Raw genomic sequence first — 16,185 nt, forward strand, 5'->3', positions numbered from 1 at the left:
TTCATATTCACAAACTAATCCTCGGTTATTTATATATATATTTTTTTTTTAATTTAAATGACCGAGACTTTCATACTTTTTTTTCTCTGCGAAATATAAATTCGTCTGGCTGATGTTCAAGGTCTCAAAAGGGGTCATGAGTTTTAATTCAACATTGAAATTGTTTGAATTTTTTTTTTTAAATTAATAAGCCGACTTGTAATTTTTACTCGTTTTTTTTATTTACTTGAAATATCGAGTCGTTTTTATTACGGTAGTGGTAAATTATTTTTTATGAAACAGTACAAGAATTGTTCTTTTTTTTTTTAAGTATAAATTGTATCAGTGGAAGTTGAAAAGTCATTTTTCAATTTATTTAGTCATATATTTTTTTTATCATTACGATTAAACTAAATGTCTATATAGATATGTGTATATATGTACATATATATCATAAAATATAGTTGTTATAGTTTGAAGCGAAGATGAAAGAGAAGTAAGGTGGATAAAAAAGAACAAGATAAAATATATATGTATATATATATGGATATGATATTTGAAAGGTGTGTGTGTGGGTGTTCGTTGTATACAGTGAGCTTGTAGGTGTAGTTTGTCATTCGTTGCACGTGTTAAACTAAAAAACATGTGGCTAACAAATTACAAAGCCCCTGATTTTAAGAGAAAAAATTTTTTATCATTCAAAATATTTTTTAACTTTTATTTTAAATTCAAATTAAAAATGGTACTGAAGTGAGCCGACGTCTAATAATTTTTGGATTTTTTAGAAACGATGACTTATAAAAAAAAAAAAAAAATATTAAAAAAAATTGCACCTGTAGTTTTTTAAATTTTCTACATGCGCATATTTTTAGTTTTTCTTTTTATTGCAATCGATTTGTTGAAAAGAAAATGTCAAAATTGTCTGCTAACTTTCGGACAGTATTTAAATTTTCATTATAATCCAAATAAAAAAAAAATTTTGTAATGAACTCTGATAAATTTAGAAAAAAATATATAAAGAAAAATGATGATACAAATAACGATACTATGGACTATAAACTAAAGCTTAGAAAGGAAAAAAAGAGGCTGGCATAAGATTGAAAGGGAATGTATCGATTATTTCTGTTGATCTTTTTACAAAAGATCCCGATCCATCGGCTTGATCCTTCCAGGAATTTATTTCAGACAATCCGGCCTAGTCTTCGTATATTAACTTACACCGTCTGCTTCTTTTCCATTCATTTTTCATTTTTTTGTAACAGTTTCTGCATTACTGAATATAAATAAAGACGTTGCCGTAAAAAATTTATGTAAGAACGGAAAAAAATAAATTTTATTTGAATTTCGCGGGTAAAATATTTGAATAATTTGGGAAATAAAAATTAGTTTATTATTGACTTATTAATTGGCCAATTAAATATTTTATTATTTATAAGTAATTATCATAAGTTTTTACAGCAAACAATAAATGAACCGTTAGAAAATATATGATTAATAATTAAATTACAGAGGAATGTTTCTTTTAGTAAAAAAAAATTTACGGTTATAGCAATTATGTAAATTTCTTATTGTTTACGTACTCTAAGTACGATACTTAATTTAAACTGGAAAATTTAAACTATCGAATGGGAAGAGTAAAATATGAAAAACAATTTAGATTTATATATATACATATACATACATATTTTTTTTAATAAATTAAATAAAAGTTGAGAATCACTGCGTTGAATTTATTCTCTGGATCAGTCTGGATATTACAGTAAAAGGGATCTATGTACCGGATCCGGATATGAAAACTTCCCCTTTCTAATACGATGAATTTATAATTTTAAAAAATGCACATATGTACTAAACAATAAATTTTTAAATAAAAAAAATTGTAATACATGAGTTGATATTTTATTTCATTTGATACCTACGAAATTTTAGTGAATAAGATTTTTTTCATCTGCAATGAACTTCAATATGAGTTTCAAAAATTTTTATTTACAATTTAAGTACCCGCGGAATTTGAAAAAATTAATTTGAATGTTATGTCAAATTTCCTTATCAGTTGGATACTTAAATTTCTTAATAAAAAAAAACTACAGCATAACAAGTAACGAATGATAAAGCAATTGGTAAAAAAATAAGATTTTATGTAATAATTTTATTATTAGAATTCATTATCTTCCATAATTAGATAAAAATATTTAAACTTTTAAGTAAAAATGACCGTTTAAAAAAAAAGCTCTTGGCTTTAACAATAATTTTTTTTAAATATTTTCCTTTCCATGTGTTCTATTAAGGCCACTAAAAATAGGGGCGAAAAAATTTAAATTAAAATAATTTTACAAATTTTCAAAAAAAAAATTTACTACAAAAATAATTATTTGCAATTGAATTACTCGTAAAAATTTTTAAATTATAAATTTAATAATTAATTATATAAATTACTTCTCATTACTTTTGAAACTTCCCTCAAACTCATCCGTAAATTATAAGCAAACAAAAAAAAAATTTAACGCGCGCAAATTCAAAAAACCACGTGATCCAAAACAAAACATGGCGAGTTACCCGCCATTATTATCAGATCGTTGAACTCTTAACAACCCAAGTCAAAAAATCAATTAAACAAACTAATGTAATCAACAAAATCACTTATCAATCACCACCTTCCATAACTCAATCACTTTTCAATTAATTTCCCCATAAAATTTTCACCGCAACGAAGCTCAAAAATAAAAATTTTCAAATAATTTTTCCGTCTTTCCCTCATTTAAAATTCGCCTACATTTTAAATAAAAAATTTCAAACAAATAAATAATTTTTAAAAATAATTCAAAAGCGCGGGGTTACAAATTTTAAAAACACGCACCTGAGTGCTACAGTAAAGTAACCGGCATTTAGGTACAGGTAAATTGCAAACTAATGCTGCGTAAAATAAAACTTGACTCAAGTATTAAAACCGGAAGTGACGCGCTCAGCATCATTACGTTCACATTCCGGTCAGGACACACTCACACGCTCACTTAAAACCAGCCAGCCAATAAAGTTACGAGAAAAATAACCAACGACCGTACAGCGATCGTTCCTTTCCGACATTCGACATTTTAAACGGAATATCATTTGTGGGAAGCCATTACCCTCGTCTGAGAACAAGCAGCACCAGCAGCAGCATCGTGCCATATTTCTCATACGCGTCTTCACACTGAAACTTGAAATTTTTTTTTTAAATTATAAAATTTATAACGTAACGTTATTCCGATAGTTATAAGTTTAATATTATGAGAGTTAAACCTGAAATGGACGACGACGAAAAGGGGTATGTTATTTATTTATTTATATATTTATTTATTATTCATTTTATCAGACATTTATTCATAAATTTACTTTTTTTTTACAACTCGTGTTCTTCATGGCCACGTTTTTTTTATCCATTTTCCTCTGGTTTATTTTAAATTATCAGTAAAAATTATTATTATTTTTAAATTCAAATTATTAATTCATTTTATTGCAAAATTTTTTTTTTACCCACGGAAAATTTTTTCCAAGCGTGTCTGGGTCTTTTTCATTCAACTCCAATACCGGCTACACATGGCGTACCCGTTATTTTTATTTTATTTTATTTATTCATTTATATATCATCAATTCCTTCAATTTATTTATTATTATTACTATTATTATTATTATTATTATTATTATTAATTATTAATATTATTATTATTGCCGAATTATTTTTTCATAACGTGACTTATACTTGGAAATTAATGGAGGATTTTTTTTTTACTAAAACGAGATCGCCAGTCTATTGTGCCGGTAAAAAATGGGACGCTTTCATTATTAAATTAAAGTTTATATATTTTTATATATTAATTATTATCTAATATAAATATTATTATTTTAATATCATGCGTACTAATGTTTATTTATTTACTTGGTGATAATTTTTTTTTTTTTTTTTTAAGTAAACGAGAATGTATTTATAAGATGGTAGAGTCTATTGTACCGGATGCTCTGATAAAAAAAAATTAACTTTCTCTTTATTAAAATTCGTTAAATTTTAATTGTAATCAAAATTATTTATGAAAATTTACTAAACGCTGATTTGTTAATTTGTGAAAAATATTTAACTAAAAAATTTATGATTTTTTTAATTGAATTTATGAGGGAAATGAAAAAAAATTTTTGCTGGTTATTTTGTTGGGAATTGATATATATGAGAATGATTGATGTATATTGTAGATGATATTAATGTATGAAAATGTTGGTTTATTTTCAGAAAATTATTTGTTGGAGGTTTGTCATGGGAGACAACTCAGGAAAATTTGCAACGATACTTCAGCCGCTATGGCGAAGTTATTGACTGCGTGGTTATGAAGAACAGCGAGTCCGGTCGCAGCCGTGGCTTTGGATTTGTTACCTTCAGTGATCCCGCTAATGTTGCTTTGGTTCTGCAGAATGGACCTCATCAATTAGACGGTCGCACTGTTAGTATTTTTTTTTTTTAATTACATTATTTAAATATACTCATTAAAAGTTAATGACCACACTTCCGGAAAATTTGAAAATCTTTAAAAATTATATTGAGTCACAGTGTAATCTTTTATATTTTAATTAACAATTTGCTAATTACTACTAATTAATATTTGAAATATTTTTCAAACTCTAAATTTCAAATTAAAAATTGTTTTTTTCACTTGATGATTTATGACTAAAAAAAAATTTCATAGATTTAGTCATTGGAGCCCATGATAAATTCATTATTTTAATATCAATGTAAATATTTATCACCTTTATATATATAAAATCATTTATTTATATAAATAAAAGTGATACTAGAGTCAGCCGAGGTCTAATAATTTTTAGATTTTTTTTTTAAACGATAGATTATAAAAAAAAAATATTTGAAAAAATTGAACCTGTAGTTTTTTTAATTTTCTACATGTGCATTTTTTTATTTTTTATTTTTTTGGTTATTGAGTCGTTAAAAAAAAAATCCGAAAATTGTTAATTGTCTGTTAGCATGCTACTAAAGTTAACTGACATTTAATAACTTTTGGATTTATTTTCAAAGTGATAAATTAAAAAAAAATATATTTTTAAAAATTGCACTTATAGTTTTTTTAATTTTCTACATGTGCATTTTTTTATTTTATTTTTTTTCGTAATTGATAAGTTGAAAATAAATCCGAAAATTTTCAATTGCCCGTTAACTTTAGGATCATAAATAAAAATGTAGTATTTGGTCATAAATAATTTTATATTTGTCAGTATATTTATAAACAAACATTTTAATATCCCGAGACCTCACTGGAATTATTATTATTGTAAATAATTACAGATTGATCCAAAACCATGTAATCCACGTACATTACAAAAACCAAAACGAAGCGGTGGCTTTCCAAAAGTATTCTTGGGTGGTCTACCAAGTAACGTAACTGAGACAGATTTACGACAATTTTTTTCACGTTTTGGCAAGGTCATGGAAGTTGTTATAATGTACGATCAAGAGAAAAAGAAATCACGAGGTGAGAAAAAAATTTCATATTTTTAAATCGTTCATTCATCAATTTTTTTTGTTTTTATTTATTTTTTTTCAAATATTTTATCATTTTCTCTTCATGCACATGTAGTAATTTATCTTATTTTAATTATATCAAATGCTAATTTTTTTTTCTTATTCATTATTTTAATTTAAATCGATACATTTTTATTACGTAATTAACACTTGAAATTAAGTATTTATTTTTTATAATTACATTATAAATATTTAGTATTATATATTATCAATATTAAATTTACAAACTTCACTTGTTCGACGTTATATTTATAATTAAATTAAATTAAATTATATAACCAATATCAAATTAATATTAATTTAATATTAAGTTATTGTGTAATTTAATGCTCCGTCATATAGCTTATTCAGCTTTTAATTAACTGAGCTAGTTTCCATTATTTAAACGTCAGAAACAAACCTTTCATTTATTACTTGTATCATTCATTAATTAATTTATTATATTTATATAAATATATGTAAGATATTTAGCATTATTATTATAATTATTATAATATAAATTAGTATAATGTTACTTAGTTTACTGTAACAGTTTTTTTTTTTTATTAATAATTAATAATTTCATTCATAAATTTATTCCTCGTGTTAAAAAAAAAAAATTTTCTTGAAAAATTTATAAATTTGTGACTAGAAAAAATTTTGAACATAAATCTTTTGAAAATTTCTTAAAAAATTGAATGATCCTGAAGTTAGCAGGCAATTAGTCATTTTTGGATTTTTTTTTCACCAAAGGAATTACGAAAAAAAAAAACTAAAAATATACACATGTAGAAAATTTTAAAAACTACAGGTGCATTTTTTCAATTATTTTTTTTTTTTTGTAGTTTTTTGTCTAAAAAAAAATTCAAAAATTATTAGACGTCTGCTAACTTCAGTATCATAAAAATTGAAGTTAAAAAAAAAATTTGCCACAAGTAACGAGTGTGAATGTAGCAGACATCAGACAAATTTAAAATTATAGATGATAAAAAAATTAATATTTCGAAAAAATGCACTTATTAATTTCAAAATTTTTTAAGTACGCATTTTTTAAAAATTTTATTTTATTAATTATTTACTCCATTAATCGATAATTTAAAATTTTTCTGATGTCTGCTACAGTCATATTTATAATTTTTATTTTTAAAAAATTCAACTCGAAGTCACTAATTTTCAAGTTTTTTATACGCAAAAATTTTTGTTTTATTTTTACACGAGTAAATAATTTTTAAATCTTTCGATAAAAAAAATTAATTAAAAATAAATGCAATTGGAGAGAATCATTAAATAAAAACAAAAATCGATGAGCATTAGAAAAAAAAATCTATAAAAATATAATTGCGTTTGGACAACAGGATTCGGCTTTCTGAGCTTCGAAGACGAGGAAGGAGTGGACCGTTGCGTAGCCGAGCACTTCGTCAACTTGAACGGAAAACAGGTATTGATTAATCACTAGTTCTAAATAATAACAAACACCACAAATAATTTAATTAAATATAACTAAGTATAGTAAAATAAATTATAAATAAAATTAACAACTTAGTAATTAAAAAAAAATAAAACTAAAAAGCAGGCAGCAGAGGAGCAGATTATTTAATTAAATTATTTATAAAAATAGTGGTATCCAGAGCAAACGAGTGATGGTTATATTTAATATGTTGCAGGTTGAAATAAAACGCGCAGAGCCACGTGACTCATCAAGCAAGATGAATGACAGCCACCAAGGACAGTGGGGTCACCAACCGCAGCAGGGTGGACCGCCGATGGGAATGGCGGGCAACATGGGACCCATGGGTGGCCCGAACGGTCAGATGGGAGGACCAATGATGGGCGGTCACATGGGTCCGCCTGGTAACATGATGCAGGGTTATCAAGGATGGGGAACTAACCCGCAGACAGGTGGCTACGCTGGTTACAGCACTCAGTACAATGCTCAAGGTTGGGGTGCACCACCAGGACCTCCTCAGCAGCAGCAAATTCCACCCCCACCCCCTCATCAGTGGGGTAGCAGCTACAACGTCCAGCCAGCAGCAGCAACTCAAGGTTACGGAAGTTACGGTAAGTTTTAATTATTTATTTAAATAAATATTAATATTACACTGTCTATTAATTATTTATTATTTAAATAGTTAATTACGACTGGAAAAAATATTCGCGACAGAGGCGGTCGATCCAACGTTTTTTTATTTCATTTAAATCGACTGCATTTTATTTGTATTTTTTATTGCTTTGTTTATTTAACTTTTTAACTGTAAAGTGAATGATCTTTATGTAGTTTTTTAAAACAGTAGCTTTGGTTTATTTTTTTTTTTTTTTTTTTTTTTTTTTTTTATACATATAATCTAAGTATTGATCTAGTGTGTTGATTTGTTTAATAATTATTAATTTCAGACAACAAATCAACTTTTAAAAAAATATTTAATTAAAATTTTTACGGCATTTACTTTACATGTAAATTTAAAAAATTTAAATTCGAGAGTAGAGTAGAGAGAGAACGAGTTAACGAGTTTAAAAACAAAAATATAAAAGATCATTTCCATGTCCTTCCTCTTCGATTGCCTCCGTCGCCATATTTCATTTATTTATCATAGTCAATAATATTAATATTATTTTATATTTAAAAACAAATAAATCCTGGTCCTTATCCTGCTTAATTAACAAACTTTCCAACCCGACTTTACTCCGCCAGTAATTAACGAGATAAAATAAAATAAAATTTTTTAAAATGGTAAATAAATACACGAAAGAAAATACAGGGATGATAAATTGAAGGCATATAGACAATTAAAAATAGTAATTAGTGTTAAAGTTCGTTTATTAATTTTTATTTATTAAATTAAACTCGTACATTCTCATGGTCTCTCTCTACTTGTACAATCGTTTGACGTTTAAGTTTCTTACAAACTCGTGATTAGTCGACTAGACAGTAATTAAAATAAAAAATGAGAATGTCTTAACGTGAATCGGTGACAACGTGTTGTGTAATTAATGATCGCAGGTGGGCCAGCGGCGGCCGCATCAGGTGGCTATGGGCCTACAGCCGGTACAGGCGGAGCTGCGGGTGGTGGTCCCGGGGGTTCATGGAACTCCTGGAACATGCCACAAAATGGGCCGCCTCCAGGTACCCAGCCACCACCCCAGCCTCCTCAGCCCAACTCCTCGCAGCCTAACTCCAACTCAAATCCCTCTGGCCCGCAGGGTGAGTCTTTTAATTTCCCAACTTATTACGATTTGTTTATAAAAACACCAACTTAACATCTTTAATTTATTATTGTCTATAAATTGTATATAATATTATTATTATTGTCCTTCTATATAAATTCCATATATTTTCTTTTATCATAAAATTACATCTTCATATAATTTATCACATCACTTTTTATTGTGAGGGACTTTATCCATCATCATTTTTACTCTTGTATTTAAATCCATGTCTGTCAACATCTCTAACTCTTCATCTTTCATTTTCAATGAAAACTTTTTTTTTATACTTTTTTTTCCGTAGACTTCATTTTAAAATTTTTTTGTTTTTTATTTTTTTTTGGCATGACCGTTTGCCGGATAGCGATCGTTTGAATCAGTAAAAAAGTGATGATTTTTTGTTAGCTAGACTATTTTTGAATTTTTATTTATTTTTTTAAGGTAGTCGATGATTTTTAAAACTATCGAATTTTTAATTAAATTTTTTAATGAACATTTAAACCTACGCCCTTTTAAAAAAAGGAAAAGTGGTTTCTAGTCACCGTAGTCCCTCATTAGTTTTGTTAGCGAGAGTAGATGATAGGTGATGGTTTTTAATTTAAAAAAAATGAGTCACCCGACTACCTTAATTAAATAACAATTATTTAACTTCCGGAATTAAGACTGCCTTCATAAAAAAAAACTAGACAATTAACAAGAGGAATTATGCTTGCCATCCACAGTATTTTCTTTCAACAAAATATTGATCATTTTTTAAAATATATATAAACATATATATTTTTTTTAGATAAATTTAACAATTGAAATTTTTTATTACCATTTAATCCACGTGTAGACTTTTAGAGCTTCATTGCAATTTGTCTGCGATAAAATATTTGAATTAGTGACATTTTGTTACTTATTATTTAACTACTCATATTTCTCATGGAAATATATGTCGTTATAATTATTCGCACTTGTAATGTCATTAAATTATTTTGTCATTATAATTATCTAGAGAAAGTGGTTTAGAAATTGAGCTGAGTGTCGTATCAATTCCGGAATTCGCTAAAAAATTTTTTAATATTTATGATCCTGTTAGAAGACAATTTAGTATATTACACACCTAGGGAAGTAAAGTCAGAAATCTCGGCTTCGCCTCGGCCAACAATTACATGTGATCTGAGGCTTTCTTTACTTCCCAAGGTGTAAATACTATTTTTCTCCTCGACGAAGGCGGAAAGCGACAACTTCATTTTGCACAGCGGGACGAAAGTTGACGCTTTCCGCCCGGAGGTGAGAAAAAAAATTTTCGGATTTTATTTTCAAACAATTTAAATTTAAAAAAAAAAAAAACTAAAAAAATTCACATGTAGAAAATAGAAAAAACTACAGGTGGAATTTTTTCAAATATTTTTTTTTTTATAATCAATCGTTTTGAAAAAAATTCAAAAATTATTAGGTGTCGGCTAACTACAGTATCATTTAATATTTATAGAATTTTTTTATCGTTTGAGAAAAATTCCTTTTGAAAATTTTTATCAGAATAAACTTTTGACTTTTTTTTTTTTTTTTAATCTTTTGTAAATGAGCTCAGACATAAATTTAAATACTTGTAATATAATTACTGTCAGTATTTCAAAAATGAATTTATCATTACAAAAATATCTCTGATAATTACGCGCACTAAGATAATTTTTTTTGAAAATTTACTAGAATTTAAAGTAAATTTGGGCCAAAAACAAAAATAATAAAACTATACTTTATTTTTTATTTTTTACTGTTTAAAAATTACTCGAAATTTTATGTACTTAAAGATCCGGACGTTTTTCAACAGTCAAAAATCTTAGGCCACCCTAACCCCCATAACTACCCCATAAGTAGTCAAATTACTTAAATTTTTTTCATTTATGTTGCGCGAAAACCGTTCCGATCTTCAGGTACAAATTTTGATTTTTTACTTCAAAACCGACCAGTATTTAAATACAGAAGAGTAATTATTTGTCTCAATTTGTCCGCAATTGTAGTATAGAATTTATTACAAAATTTTTTCCATATATTAAAATATCAAATAATTAATTTTTTGACACGATTTTTTTTTTTTTTTTTTTTTCCCATGGTATTGAAGCTGAAGCCTTTATTTTTATCAACTACACTTTTAAAGTCAGGCTTCAAAAAAATTCATAAAATAAATTATTCAGCTAAGAATTAAAATAATTTTTGAGCTCAGAAATTTTGATCCATTTTCTCTAATTATACTAATTAATTACAATGACAATATTTATCTACTTGGGTTAAATTACTATTTTTTTTTTTTTTTTTTATTTATTTTTTTACCAAAAAAAATTACCATCAATCTCGACAATTTGCATCCACATTTTACTAGTACTGCAACTAGTAACCAAAAAAAAAAATTTTTTTTTAATTTCTCACAACCATAATCATTAACAATTAAAAATTTCGACAACAAAATAAATAATCAAACAAACAATCAATTTAAAAAATAGATTAGAATGTGACGATCCTTCCTAATCGAAAACAAATCCTTTGTCCTCGCTTGCTATGCCTGACTTTATTTTGTTTTTAACCACAAGTAGCAAATTAAAAAAAAAAAAAAAAAAAATCAGTAGTTGAAATAAAAAAAAAAAAAATAAAAAACAAAAAATTTTAATTAACAGTAAACTAAACTAAAAAATAAAAATAAAAAATAATTAAATAAATAAGGAGTAATAATAGGAAAAATGAACTGTGCGATAAGAAAAATGATGCGGGTATTTCAGGTGATATGTATTCGAGACAAACATCTGGGTCAGGCGCACCAGGATCAAGCAGCAGTTCATCCAAGAATCCAGATTATAGCGGTTATAGCGGGTATACTGGTAGTTTCGCCGACACGAGTTATCCTCAGCGTTCTTATCAGGGTGGCGAGAGCAACCAAGGTGGGTATGCCGCCAGTGCTCCTAAACCTGGTCAACAAGGCTTTGATTACAAAGAGTGGCCCGCCTCATGACCATTTTAATTTTTATAAATTTAAATGTCTTATAAACAATAAACAGTTAATACATAAACAATAATAATAACAACAGTAACAAACAACAATCCAATCAATTAAAAAAAAAAAAAAATTAATTAATTAATAACCGCGTAAAGATAATGCGTAACAACTTGGCCGATGTCTTGTGGATCATTTCTTTTAAATCTTTATTATTATTTTTAAAAAAAATTTTTATTAAATAAAATTACAATTGAATTGATCCATGATACATTTTTATGTTTATTTAATTAATAATTTTATAATTATAATAATAAAAATAAAAAATAAGAGGCGATGAGAAAATTAATGGGTGTTTTTTTTTAAATTAATAAGTACAGTTCTGCTTTAGGGTCATCGATAAACGTGCTATTGATGTCGGATATTTAAAATAATGATAATAATAATAATGATAATGATAATTAAAAAGTATGATAACAATTACATGATAAATAATTAAAAATAGTAGCAAGCAAAGCAAGCGAGTGTAAAGGAATGTTTTTTCGTATTTTAAATCTAGTTAGAGTGACAACAAAAGTTTAAATTAATAATAAAATAATTGACTAAATAATGAATTATTGTTAAATAGACAATTATGAATACACGGGAGTGCACGATATATATTTATATACTTTTTTTTGTTTGAACAATTTTATTTAAATGAATTATAGCAGCTGCACAATAAACCGTTTGACAAATTTATTTTAAACTACAGTTTTTTAAATTTATGAATTATTATTATTTTTATTTTTTCTAACGGGTCAATTCTCCGAGACATCTTTGATAAATTTTTTAACGCTTTTCATTTTAATTAATACATTAAAGTAAATTAATTGTAGTAAATTATCTATAGACATTTATATTTTTTAAAAATAAAACAGGGAATAACAATTTTTTTAAAATTAGTTTTATTTTAAATAAATAAATGAGCGGGAATGTAGCAGACATCAAATAAATTTAAAATTATTAATGGAGTAAATAATTAATGACAGTAAAGTTAGCAGACATTTTAAATTTAAATAAATTTTTTTAAACAGATAAATCATTTAAAAAATATATTTTCAAAAAAATGCACATGTAAGAAATTTAATAAACTATATGTGCAATTTTTCAAAATATTTTTTTTGATATTTATTTTTTTGTTAGAAAGAATCAAAATGTCGGCTAACTTTATTGTCATAAATAATTATACTGAAGTAAGCCGACGTCCAATAATTTTTGGGTTCTTTTTTAAACAATAAATTTAAAAAAAAAAAATATTTGAAAAAATTCCACCTGTAGTTTTTTAAATTTTCTACATGTGCAATTTTTTTTTTTTTATTTATTTGTTAAAAATTGCTAATTGTCTGTTAACTTCAGAATCATGGTAAATAATTGAAAAAATAAAATCAAAAAAATTCGCATGTAAAAAATTCAAAAATTAATAAGTGCATTTTTTCAAATATTTTTTTTTTTTATTATTTCCTCTATTTATTTGGAATTTAAAATTCCTCTGATGTCTGCTACATTCACTCGTATAAATAAACTGGTCTCTTAATTTATTGTCTGTATTATTTGTTTTTTAAATCTATTTAAAATACTATTAAGTGTAGACGTAAACTCATAAATTTATAAATTAATTTTGGTGTAAAAAATTCAAATTTTTAAAAGCAGACTTTATTTACTTTTTTTACATTTAGTCAGACTGCATTTAAATATTTAATAAAATAATTAATTAACAATTAGCTTTTCTTCTTAAAATCGTGCCAATAAATAAATTATTTATTTAAGTAATTAGATAATTAATAAAATAATTCCCGCGTCTGCTTTTAAAAATAAATTTATTCTATTTAATCCATCAGTCTTTCATAGTATTTTATATAGATTTCCTTTCTTAATATATATAGACTCATATTATTTAAATAATTATTAAATAGTAATTAAAATTACGCAATTGAAGACTTCTTCATACAGTGAGAGTAAATATAATTTTTTTTTTTTTAGTAAAAACAAAAAGTAAATAGGATACTTTAAATTATTTAAAGAAAAGTTGATTGTTATTTCATGTTATCGGCTTATTCCGTAGATTAAAGTTAACAAACACTAGCAATAACATTTAATATAAATAAAATAATGTCGTTTTTTTTTAATTCAATATTTTTTATCTAAGGTAAATGCTGTATTTAAATCGTTATAAATTTAAAATGAGACTGAGTTAAAGATAAAAAATATTTTTTCCATAATTAATAAATAAATATCTATAGTAAATAAAGTTAACGTAATGGTAATAATTAAAATTAAAGTTAAAGTAAATATATATATGTAAAGATGTCTCGGATAATTAATGACTCGTTAATAAAATAAATAATTATAAATAAATTGAGGATCGGTGTTTTGTATGTGAGTTAAATTTTAATATTTGGGGGCACGTGTCTGAAAAGTCTACCTGATTAAATATATGGGATTAATTGTATATTTACTATAGGGTTTACAATAGAACCTACATTTTAAAAACTCAAATTAAATGACTTATTTTATTTTTATTAATTAATTAATTAATTAATTAATCAATCAATTAATTAATTGAGTTATTAATTAAATACCACGATCAGTAGGTTGCTTATTTTTTTGGTAATTAATAAGAACTTAATGTAGAAGGCATTAATTTGTTTTAAATTTGAATCGCGATCGCACATTTTATTTTTTATTAAAGATAATTTTTGTTTTAATTAACAAATTTGATTGTTAATTAAAATGAAAATAAATTTTGTTTAGAATCAATACGACATTAAAATATTAATGAATTTTAAATAAATTACAAAGGGAGCTCAATCAAATTCAAACCTTTTGTTGTTAAAATGATGATAATTAATCATGATAGTAATTATAAATTTAAAAATAAACACGGACATTAATCATAGGAATTATTTTGTTCTCTTCTAATATTTTTAAATTTTAAATAAATAAAACGACGTGACTATTAAAATTAATCATTTAAAATTAAAGTTACATTATTTTTAGCCAATAAATTAATTCAGTGATAATTAATAATAGTAATTACTATTTTTTTTAATGGAAAACGATGGAAACTATGGACGGATTTGACAGGAAAAATATATAAGATTTTAAAAATTAAGTGAAAGATAAATATAATTATTTATTTAAATGTAATAGTTTGTTGTTTGATAAAATTACCACTTAAAATTTATAATTAATTATTAACTTAATTATACTTCTGATAATTTGTACAGGATAAAATAATTGAAAGAAAAAAAAATTAATTAAGAGAGTAAATTTAAAAAATTTATGAGAGAGTTATTTAACGTTGCCAATATAAATATATAAATATATTTTTTCAATTTTGTAAATAAATTATTTCATATGAATTTTTAGAATTAAAAGAAAAATAGAAATTAACGGAAAGTTAACAGAATTAATTAGTAATTAACTATTATTAACATTATTATTATTATTAATAAAAAAATAAATAATTAAAAACAATTTTGCCTAATTGTAAATTGACTAATTAATAATTGTAAAATATTATATTAATTGACACTCATTAATTAAAAAAAAATAATGTACTTTAGATAAGAGCCTTTTTTTCTAATTTTATTTTTTACTTATCAATTATCAATTAAATATGTGGGGTATAGTCCGTTAAATACTCTCAGGGTTATTAATCATTAAATTTTAATAATAATAATAATAGTAATAATAAAAATCATTGTAATTTGTGTCACGTCATTTTAAATTTAAAAAAAAAACGGTTATACGCTCAATTAATAAGATACGTCGTTTTATCACTTAAAATTAAATTTAATCATAACTGTATTATTAAATATTCATATACATTTATATATATATTTTTTATTGTCTTTGTATTGATAATAAACATATTTAAATTTGTCAGGAATTTTTTTTTTTTATTCAATAATTAATATTTAATGTCGTTAAAAACAATTAAGATTAACTTTTAATTGTCATAATTATTAAGTTCAATTAGTCGTTTAAATTAATTGCGATTTTATTTCAAGTAAAAATTGTGATGCTGAAGTTCGCGAGGTCTAATAATTTTGAATTTTTTTTTTAAATGGTAAATTATAAAAAAAAAATATTTTGAAAAAATGCACATGTAGTTTTTTTAATTTTCTACATGTGCATTTTTTTAGTTTTTTTTTTTTTTGTAATTTAGTTAAAAAAAAAATAATTCGGAAATTAATTGTCTGCTAACTTCAGGATCATTAAGAAATATTTTTATTAGAAATAAAATTGCGGCTCTAGTATAAAATTACAAATTCCAGTTTTTGAACTCGAGACTTCTTTATTATTAAAAATAATTTTTTTTTTATTCAATCAAAAAATTCACTCTGATTTTATTTTTATAAATTACCTCCATTACATCATGTCTTGGATTTAGTAGACAAAATATATAATAATTTTAGTAATTTTTTTTTTTAACGGTCTATTAATTTTA

The 16,185-nt window shown here is 24.5% G+C and overlaps 1 protein-coding gene across 10 annotated transcripts in view; it reads left to right on the plus strand.

Annotated features, from left to right (window-relative positions):
- Nucleotides 1–3,013: 3,013 nt before the first annotated feature.
- Nucleotides 3,014–16,185, plus strand: part of LOC130672200 (heterogeneous nuclear ribonucleoprotein 27C) — a 41,937-nt gene continuing 28,765 nt past the window's right edge. For 3 of the 10 annotated variants that reach the window (XM_057476604.1, XM_057476605.1, XM_057476603.1), the window contains exons 1-7: nt 3,015–3,283; nt 4,241–4,448; nt 5,303–5,489; nt 6,874–6,956; nt 7,183–7,576; nt 8,517–8,717; nt 11,479–11,637. In XM_057476604.1, the coding sequence (XP_057332587.1) occupies nt 3,246–3,283; nt 4,241–4,448; nt 5,303–5,489; nt 6,874–6,956; nt 7,183–7,576; nt 8,517–8,717; nt 11,479–11,637 (1,270 nt within the window). In that variant the 5' untranslated portion in view covers nt 3,015–3,245. Of the gene's footprint in view, nt 3,284–4,240; nt 4,449–5,302; nt 5,490–6,873; nt 6,957–7,182; nt 7,577–8,516; nt 8,718–11,478; nt 11,638–16,185 lie in introns of all 10 variants that reach the window. The other 7 variants (XM_057476611.1, XM_057476610.1, XM_057476602.1 and 4 more) reach the window with 6 other exon arrangements.

Source organism: Microplitis mediator, chromosome 7 (assembly GCF_029852145.1).
Source record: "Microplitis mediator isolate UGA2020A chromosome 7, iyMicMedi2.1, whole genome shotgun sequence".
NCBI lineage: Eukaryota > Metazoa > Arthropoda > Insecta > Hymenoptera > Braconidae > Microplitis > Microplitis mediator.